At 32.4% G+C, this 10,701-nt stretch overlaps 1 protein-coding gene across 1 annotated transcript; it reads right to left on the bottom strand.

Moving 5' to 3' along the window:
• Nucleotides 1-8,920: 8,920 nt before the first annotated feature.
• LOC115878952 lies at nucleotides 8,921-9,838 on the bottom strand. The gene has a single exon (XM_030895559.1). It carries the CDS (start codon nucleotides 9,836-9,838, stop codon nucleotides 8,921-8,923), a length of 918 nt encoding a protein of 305 aa, XP_030751419.1.
• Nucleotides 9,839-10,701: the final 863 nt, after the last annotated feature.

Below are 10,701 nucleotides of genomic sequence, written 5' to 3'. Positions count from 1 at the left end.
TGTCAAATGCGGACGTCACCCATAATTAGGGACATATCGCGTTAATGAATTATTTACGTAAAAATAACGTATATAGTCTATCCTGTGAAAGAATTTATTATTATGATACTAATGATAATTGCCGTTCATTTTAATTTAAAGGTAGAATAGTGTGTCTCTATCTAACGAGAATAAAGGTAGATACACGACAGTGACAGTTGTGTTTGTCATTTTAATTAACAGGTAAATTGTCTTATCTGTTATTTTTGGTTTTCCTCAAGGTTTTCCTCTGTTATAATATTTGTTTTATATTGACTGTGCTATTTTGAGATTATACGGAAAATAATAAAGAAATACATAAAATCTACACTGAGATGCAAAAAAAACGCAAAGGAAATTTTTTTCGACAAGAAAGTATTATATTTTTTATTTTTATTCCTATTTCTATGAACTTTTTAGCAAACTGTATACGAGCCCTAACAACTATATGTTGGAACAAGCAGTTACTTTGCAAATAAAATGCCAATTTACCGAAATTATTTATTTTATTTTTTTTTTTAATTGTAGATTTGGAATTAAGAATATTTTTTATGATATATGGAATTATTTTTACGGTTTAATTAAACCGTATGATCGAATAAAAACGGCGTCAACGATGGCTATGACACGAAGATCGCTGTCATTTTATATGTAAAATTATATGGGAAATGTCGATCGTCGTTTCCAAGCCAACTGGACGCCATTTTTTTTCGATCATACGGTATATATTTTATGTTGATTATTATTTAATTAATTGTTTAAAAATCGAAAAATGCTGACAATTAAATATAATTGAAACATGGAACATGTTTTGCTTTTCCTCGTGTTTCTTGAGTTTTATCAACCTGACACGAAGGGGGCTTTGAAATGAAACATACGAGTAATTTTTTTACTTATATGAGTAGGCCAAAGAAAAACCATTGTTGACGGAAACTCAAAAAAGGAATCGTTACATTTGGGACAAATAAAAACTTTCGTGGACATAACTGGGACAAAGTTATCTATTGCGACGAAAGCAGATTTGATGTATGTGTGGGAGATTACCGAAAGCGTGTGATTCGGGAAAAAACAGAAGCCTTCCATAATGATTGTCTCAAAAGAACTGTAAAGTTTCCACAAGGCATCATGGTATGGAGTTGTATGTCGGCCAAAGGATTGGGAACTTTACACTTTATTGAAGGCACAGTAAACGCAGCCAAATATCAAGATATCCTTGAAACATTTGCTTTTACCAAGTGCTGCAAAGTTACATCCATCCGAAGATTTTATTTTTCTTATCTTAAATCTACCAAAAAATGGATGGGAGAATATGATATTAAAGTTTTGTCACATCCCTCTAGCAGCCCGGATCTTAATCCATTAGACACATTGGCACAAAATGAAACAACGCCTAATATAAGAAATGATCGTCAGCGTACTTTACCACAATTACGTGCTAAATTGCAAGAAATATGGGATAGTTTCACCCCTAAATTCTGTGACGGCCTAGTTGGTACAGTGCCTAATATAGTTCAGGCTGTTATTCGACCTAAGGGCGTAATTGTTATTTTAATTTGTTAAAAGCCACTTGTTCCAATATTTAGTTGTTAGCATTTTTCGATTATCAAACAATTAATTAAGTAGTAATCAACATAAAATATATAATTAAACCGTAAAAATAATTCCATACATCATAAAAAATGTTGTTAAATATAAATTTACAATTAAAAAAAATAAATAAAATAATTTCTGGTAAACTGGCATTTTATTTGCAAGGTAACTACTTGTTCCAACATATAGTTGTTAGGGCTCGTATAAGTATATCTACTTTAATTTGCAAACTTAGCTTTTTTTTTAAACTTTTGTATTTGGCTTATTATACAGGGTTAATTGAAGGGTTGTTTTTTATCCAAATTTAAAATACCCTGTGCAATAATTTCGTGAGTAAATTCTAAAACATATTTTTTCGGCAAAACCATGACTACTGAGCATTTTGTTTTTGGCTTATATCAATACATGCCTTGAATTAATTTTAAGAGCAAATGAACTTGCTACCAACAATTTGCAATTTTTTCAATTATTTTATCATTGCTTTTTGAGTGAAACTTCTTTACGCACCCTGGGAGTAAAAGTTCAAGGCCGTGACACGACACATAACACACTTGGAAAAAAATCGTCCGATTTAAATGAAATTTGGTACGTCGATAAATTGAACTAAGGCCAACTTGACCGTTATTATGACATTTTGTCACTATGACAGTATACATTACCAAAAACTGGAGTATTTGTAAAATAACATCACACGATAGGTAATTAATAAATTTTAGTAGGTACTTCAGAGAGATAATGTCAAAAGGTACTGGTTTAAAAAAATTAAGATTAAAGTTAAGTAACCAATTTTTAAGGTATAAAATTCAGTGTTTGTTTTTTAATAAAATTGGATTAGATTTAATATTTAAATAAACAAATAACTGGATTAGATTTTTTCAGGTTTATAATAAATATACTAATTTTCTGCTATGCGTTCCAATTGTACCAACTTATTTCTTTGTAAAATAAAATAAACTAGTTTGAAATTAAAATGACAGACACATCACACATCTATCACTGTCAAGGATCTTTTCGTTGGACACGGTATTTGCACTGTTTTGCTCTTGGATAGAAGCTCTCTATTAATTGAATTCTCAAACTGGTTCTATGTCTTTCTCTCTCATTCTCTTTCAACCAGATATTGGTCCGTCCTTTACGTTTTCCGTTTTCATTTTCTTCCATCTTTGTTGTTGAACAGCTTATGTTGCTGTTTGTACGTCGATTGTCAAGTCGAACAGTTCGTTTTCGATTATGCTTGTGTAGATTGAACAATTTTCATTTTCCGCTTTTAATAATTATTTTTTCGTTATTTATTTTTATCGTAAATCAGTGCAATAGCGTTTAGTTTAGTTTTTAAGTGACGTTTCAATCATTTTATTGGATCAAATGCTTATTATTGTCCTTTAGGAAACTGGTAAGTAGGTAGAATCGAATTAGCCTTGATTTGTTTATAACTTTTTTAAGAATTTGCTGAATGGAATAATTTGTATGACTTGTAATACACCTTTCGCTATGTAATTGTGCCGCCTGATATTGCTTTCTATAATAAATTAGCACCTTTATATGACATTACGGTAATTAAAAATTAGACATACAATACTCTGATACCTTAAATAAATCAGATATCTTAAATTAAATCTCAATTTTAATAAAAATTACAGATAGACACTTTTAGGTTTTGCTATTCCAAACAAAATAAGAAAAATTGTTTTGAAAATTTAACATTATTAGCCAATTGTTTACATTTATGAGAGTAAATAATTTTAATTTAATTTTAAGTTATAAAAATATAAGAGTACTTAACTGAGTCATCGCTGTTTTAATCATTAAATTTGGTACATCCTCTCTGGAGTCTGTAGGAGGGGATATAAACAATTTGATATTTATTTAGCGTCATCAGTCGTATTAACAAAATTACTTAGCAATATACCTACCTACATTAAATTTCTATATTTTTACCAATATTTATGTTTTTGGTAACTTGTAAACCTGTTTTCTTTTGGGTTTTTCTAATTACTGATTGAATGAAAATTTATTATTACCAGAATAACACGTAAGTTCATACAAAAGTACCACATGATACATGATCGAAAAAAAAACGGCGTTAGCGGTGGCTATGAGATGAAGATCGCTGTCATTTTATATGTAAATTTATATGGGAAATGGGAAATGTCATCGATAGTCACTTCCTAGCCAAATGGACGCCGTTTTTTCGATCATATTGGTAACCTACCTAGGTAGAAATGTTGATAGAATAGGATAAGATGATATAAAAACATTATTCTATAGAACTAGGGTATAGATCTTAGAGTAAAGTATAGATCATCGAGGAACATATACTATGAAAACAAAATATATGAAGATCGCTGTCATTTTGTATGTAAAATTATGTGGGGACTTCGGTGGGGACCAGTCATCGATCGTTATTTCCAAGCCAACTTTTTTCTATCATACGGTATATTTTACTTTGTAGCTTGTAGTTGAAAGCGAAAAGTAAAGTCAAAAAGTCCAAAAATCAATTTAAAGTATAGTAGGTATATGAATCGTTAAAAATTTGATTTTTTTTAACAGATAAGTATTATTTATCTTTGACATACCTACTGTTAGATAAACTGTCATAAAGATAAAATAAATATTTAAAACTTTTCAATTATGTTCTAGCCTTGTTTAGATATTTTCTAGCTTAGGAATATCTATATCTTCGTCTTCAAAATAATCTTATATTCTGTTTAACTTGATTCTTGACTCACTGGATAGATTGATCAAACATCATTGTTACAATTTATTTCACACGAATAATAGTGTAAAATTGCTCAGAAATATTTGTCAAAGATATTTGACGTTAAGTAGTCTTAACTTATTTATAAATATTATGTTATACAATGATCGAAAAAAATGGCGTCAGCGATGGCTATGAAATGAAGATCGCTGACATTTTATACCTATATAAAATTAATAATTGTTTTTATACCATGTTTTGTTTCTTTTTGTATTGTACATACAATAAGGATTTAAATAAACCAATATTTATCTATATTGGAAATGTCATCGATCGTCATTTCCAAGCCAACTGGACTACCTTTTTTTTCGATCCTACGGTTAGGTTAGGTTAAAAATTATTTAAATAAAATAAACAGTAAAATACACGATGACAGGTCTAAAAAACAGCGTCAAAATCGCCAAATACTGCTGGTGAATGACAATTGATGACAATTTTGACGAGGTCAATCTCTAGACGTCATTTACTAAAAATTCACATAAACCTTGTCAAGTTTAAATTGAATTTTAAACTACGCTATTTAAAAATCATTTTTACTCAATATAAAAATAAATTACAGCCTAGGCAGTAAGCGCCATTGCAAAATAAAGAAAAATATGGGCCAAATAAATGACGTCTAGGGCTTGACCTCGCTAAAATTATTATGGATTGTCATTCCTCAGCTGTCTTTAACGCCGTTTTTTTTTCGACCGTATGGTATTATGTGCATTGTATGTTAGATTGAATTGGAACTGACATTTCCTGACCCCTATTTTATTCTATGCCCTATTTTGTTTATTACGATGCGGGCATACTCAATTATTTCTAATTTTCTTTTCTCATAATAATTCTACTCATAATTTCATAACACTCTTTCATAATGTACAGGGTGGGTCAAATTCGACGCTTTTAAATGGAAACACCCTTTTCTATAGGAGATAGACGAAAACTAATATCGGGGTCTGGAGCTCAATTTTCATCAAAAACATGATGGTGAAAACCGCACATCAATATCTGTTACCGTTTCGAAGTTACGGGGTGTTTTTCAAAAATGTGCATTTTTAACAAATCGCTGTAACTTTTTTGCTATGGCAAATTTTGTATTTCTATGAAAACATTCCCAAAGCACCTTTTTACGTCGAATTTAATGGTTTAAGTATAATTTTTTTAAAATTAATAATTTAAGAGTTATCAACAGGAAAATTGATTTTTTATTTGGGACACCCTCTATATTTTTAATTAACTGAAAAGAATTTAAAATTACCTTTCCAAAAATATCGCACACTTGATATTTTGTTATAATCCCCTTCGAAATACAGAATTTTTAAAAGTTCGCCACTTTTAACTAGTAGGCTTTGGACCCCTTATTGATGATATGCCCTTAATGGAACTCAAAAACATATTTTTCCAGCAAGACGACGCGACGCACCGCCTCTGAACGCTGAAGTTAGCAAATTTTTGCGGCCAATTTCAAGAATAATGAATAATTAAATAGTTAACCAAGATCCCAGCCGTTGGCCGTCGAGGCCGCCTGACTTAATGCCCATGGATCTAATCCTATGGATATATTTGCGGAAGAATAAAGGTTCCTTATTCTTCCGAATAATCTAGACAAGAATTAGAAATACTTAGCAGTTATGAGAGGGTATCTTTCACCCCCACTGAGTTAATGAATTTCGCGGGAAATGTTCAAAAACTGCCCCATCTGTCCATAATCCTAAGACCGTCAATATGTCGAACACCTGTAGCAAAATCTCATGTCTTGGTTTGCTATTTATTTTTATTGTTATTAGATATAGTTTAAATGTGTTGATGTAGGTTAAATATATTTTAAATTGTTATAAAATTCTCTCATAGCAAATATTATTTTCGTTTTAATTGATGCTCACAGCTAGAATTTTTTTGCATTACAGCCGGTGCCGTTTAAAGCCTATACTTATTTAAAGCGGGCGAATTTTTATATACTCTATATCTCGAAGAGGAATCGAGCAAAATATCAAGTGTGTTATATTTTTGGAAAGGTAATTTTAAATGCTTTTCAATAAATTAAAAATATACAGGGTGTCCCATATAAAAAATCAAATTTTCTGTTGATAATTCTTAAATTATTAATTTAAAAAAAATTATACTTAAACCATTAAATTCTACGTAAAAAGGTGCTTTTGAAATGTTTTGATAGGAAATACAAAATTTTCCATAGTAAAAAGTTACCCAGCGATTTGTTAAAATGCACATTTTTGAAAACACCCGGGTACTCCTGTGGAACGGTAACTGATATTGATGTGCGGTTTTCACCACCATCATGTTTTTGATGAAAATGAGCTCCAGACACCGATATTAGTTTTCGTCTATCTCCTATAGAAAAGGGTGTTTCCATTTAAAAGCGTCGAATTTGACCCACCCTGTACATGGTTTCTGTTATGATTCTATTTATGTTTATGTGAAATATTTTATTTACTTAAATTAAGTCTGATTTAATTTATTACTCTAAGTAAACCTTTGTTTATATGTTAGGGTTAAGGTCCGATTTTCGGTTAATATCTTGTTAATCTCGAGAATAAAACAAAACAAAACAACCAAAAACAAACCCAAACCCAAACATTAACCTGTTAATGTCGACATTAACCGGACATCGGACTTTAACCGTAACATATAGCCTGCTGGTCATCCAATTTATGTGGTGTGGATTTTAATGAGTGTAACAGAGAATAATATAAATGTCCGGTAGATAGACAGAGAGACAAAATCAAAAGCGGCATACAGTGTTGCCGGTTTTTTACGTTTGTAGAAAAATATAAGCTTTTTTAAAAACTTTCATGCATACTACTGAAATGAAGATAATATATCTAAACTAAATATAATCTATTACAGCTGTAGTAAAATGAGTAACCTAATAGCGACAAATAAAGTTCCAACCCTAAATGCAACATTTTTCGTAAACGCCTACTTGTGTGGTTTGAAATTTTGATGTAAAATCCGGCAATACAGCGTAGAAGAAATGTGTCGACCCAATTTTTATATCTCTTTTTAATACATTTGATTTTCCATTAAGCTGTCCGTATCACTGTTTTACACGTTAGAATCCAGACCGCACAGTTTCGATGATTAGTGATTCCCACGAGAGTCTCGTATGGTCTCGTCTCGTTTTCGAGACGAGACTCGAGACGATACTGGGACAATACGAGACGAGACTTTTAATGGTCTCGTCTCGAGTCTCGTACGAGAGTCTCGCAGGTGAACACTTGAAAAACCTTTACTTAAAAACCAACTTTTACTTAAGTTCCGAAGTGCGTGTGAAGCAACTGGTAATTCTCGGCAACTGACACCTGTGTCACACTGTGTTGGATGTACCTACACGCTGGAATTCCAGTGATGATATGTTGCAAGTAGCTCTTAAAGGCAGACATGGACTCGGTGTATTATGTCAAAATGTTGTTGATTTAAAACCATATGCTCTTAGAGATGAAGAACGGATACTGCTAGAAGAAGTGCACAAAGTATTAATCAACTTTCAAATACTTTCCAAAAAACTCGGAGGAGAGAAGTACGTCACCTTACCTATCTATGGTGGTTGTATGTATCAATATACTAATAAATAATCTTGAGAGCAAAATCTTTGAATGGGACAGAAAAACAAATCAAACCCTTGTCGAAGAGCAGCTTATTGTTGGTTTTCAGGCTGCGAGAGACAAAATACTAAAGCATTATCGTAAAACGAACTAGATTTATGCTGCAGTTTTAATTCTCGATCCACGTTATAAGTTAGAAACGTTTGATATGACAAAATGGGTCTAAAAATTATAATAAAATTCGATTCAGAAATTTCAAGATATTTGTAAAGATATATTTTCATCAATTAGAGGGACAACGTTCGACAGAAACAGCGGTGACGCAATAAGGACGAGAAAATCCTGGACCTGAAAAGTCGGACTTTGTAATTGATTTTGATGCCTTGTACGCAGTAAATCCTACCCCTGCCCAAGGAGAATGGATGCAGGAGCTTCAAAAATACTATTCAACTCCCCGGTGTAATAAAGACACAGATATATTACAATGGTGGAGAACTCATAGTTCTGAACTTCCCATTTTAAGTTTGATGGCACGAGATCTCTTGAGTATACCATCTCGTGCTACGTTAACCATTAGAAAACACAGAAATCGCCTTAACCCCTTCCGCTCCAGGCTGTTTTTTCATGTATAGGGTTCTATACCACATATTTTTTTTTATCAAAAAATGGTTTGAAGGAAGCTGTGGTTTGGAATAAATGAGATATTATCATTATTATCACCAAATTAATATTTTAAACAATATAAATTTGTTTAACAATTTAATATATTTACCAGAATATCCACATGTGGATAGATAGGTATACCAAAATATCCATATATGGATATCAGTACCTTACCAGTATATCCTCATTTGGATATTATACCAAATTGACGATATTTTGTTTCAAGACTATATATACACAATGGAATCAAACAATTTATTTCAAAAACTAATACAAAACAGAACAAATGTTCAAAAATACAACAAAATTATGAACTGAAAAAACATGAAAAAAAAACATAATTTCATTTGTGATAATTTTCAAAATGTTCAGCTGTGCAGAGTCCAGGTTTTTCGGGACAACCAATGTAGCATTTTCTTGTTAGTTTACGCACACCATGTCTTTTACAAATAACACATACTTTTCGTAGAGCTCTTTTTTTCCCAACTTTCTTTGGAAAATCGGCCATTGCATGCAATACTTTGGAAGATGATGGTTTATTTTTATCATTCATTTCTTGGTATCCTTTACTATATTTCAAAATTATACCGCGACAGCTTAGTCTTGTATACTTATACATTGAAACTTGCTTTTTATGAGCCTGGCTGTAAAATATCTTGGAGTTCAACAGCATCTGATGTAAAATATGGAGACCTATCTTGGTAAACCAAGTATAGGATTTTCGCAAAGGGCTGTACGGTTCAGTATCTTGGTCCACCGCGTCGACTGCTCCCATATTTTGGTTATAGAATTCAATATGTTGTGGCTTGTTATAATAAAAAACTTTTCCACCCGATTCATATCGTTGTTTTTCACAAAATCCAGCAGTATGTTTACTGGTCAAAAGATAAACGTCTTTCTTGTCACTGTACCGAACTAAAAGAAGCATATCCTTGCGAACAAAACATGATTGTTGTTTTTGTAACGGAACCGAAGCTAAACCTTTTGGAACGCCCCTATTTGATCGAATGGTGCCGGTCAGGAAAGTGTTTTGTGTCAAAAGAAACTCGCAAAGACGAACTGATGTATACCAATTGTCAGCAATGACTTCACGATTACTGTTCAGTAGATTCTGGCAAAGGTGAACAACTATTTTCTCAGAAAAAGACAGGTGTTCTGTTCCTGGTATATGTGACACGTCGTATATATCCTTGCCGATATATATACAAAAATTCCACGTGTATCCTCGGAGTTCAGGCGCGCTAGGACATAAAGAAAACATTTTGATGCCAAAGCGACTTCTTTTCGTTTTTATATACTGGCGAAAGTGTAAACGGCCTTTATATAACACAAGTTGTTCATCGATTGCAAAAACGGGCCCTGGATCGACCAAATTTTGACAATTCTCTTTTATAAGTGCTATGAAAACGCCTAGTCTAGTTAGCGGTGCCTCACGTTTGGCTAGTTCTGGTGGTGAAAATCTAATGAATCGATAAAAAGCGATTTCGGCTCATAACTGATTTATATAAAACTGGCGGACCAGTGCACATATCATCGGTACTCCAATAATCCGAAAGTTGTGGACACTGTGTCAATCCAGTAAGAAAATATAGTGCTAGAAATACGTACATTTCATCCATTTCCACTGATTTGTACCTTAGTCCGAAAGCCTTCATAATATTTTGAGGATTGTCTTCAAACTATTTGTCTGCCCTTTTATTGGTCCATTCACAAAGGTTTTTTATAATACTAGGACTTACTAATGCCTCGAAATAATTTACGGCATCCTTGCAATCTTCAAAGTCAATTGCCGGATGAAAGTCATAATTGGACTGTGAAATTCGGGTATACGCCTAGGAAGCTTGTCTTCGAACGGATCCATGATAGTCGTCCAGTCATCCATTTGTACCGCATCAATAACTTCTTCCTCATCCGTCGAAGAATAACTGCTCTCTGAATCGCTAGAGTCACTGTTTGACATGATATAGTTCACGTCACTATCGGAGTCAAAATCACTATACATTTTTACAAACAAAAACTAAACAATAACCATCAAATCAAACAAAATCCATAAAATGATCAATACTAAAAATCGACCGACTGACACTTGTTCCCGTACGCAATGAAAACAAACACCCCGCGCGC

This window comes from Sitophilus oryzae, unplaced genomic scaffold, assembly GCF_002938485.1.
Source record: "Sitophilus oryzae breed Bouriz unplaced genomic scaffold, Soryzae_2.0 scaffold_1547_pilon_pilon, whole genome shotgun sequence".
Taxonomy (NCBI): Eukaryota; Metazoa; Arthropoda; class Insecta; order Coleoptera; family Curculionidae; genus Sitophilus; species Sitophilus oryzae.
The sequence above is the reverse complement of the archived record's forward strand: the minus strand, read 5'-3'. Positions and strand labels throughout refer to the sequence as shown.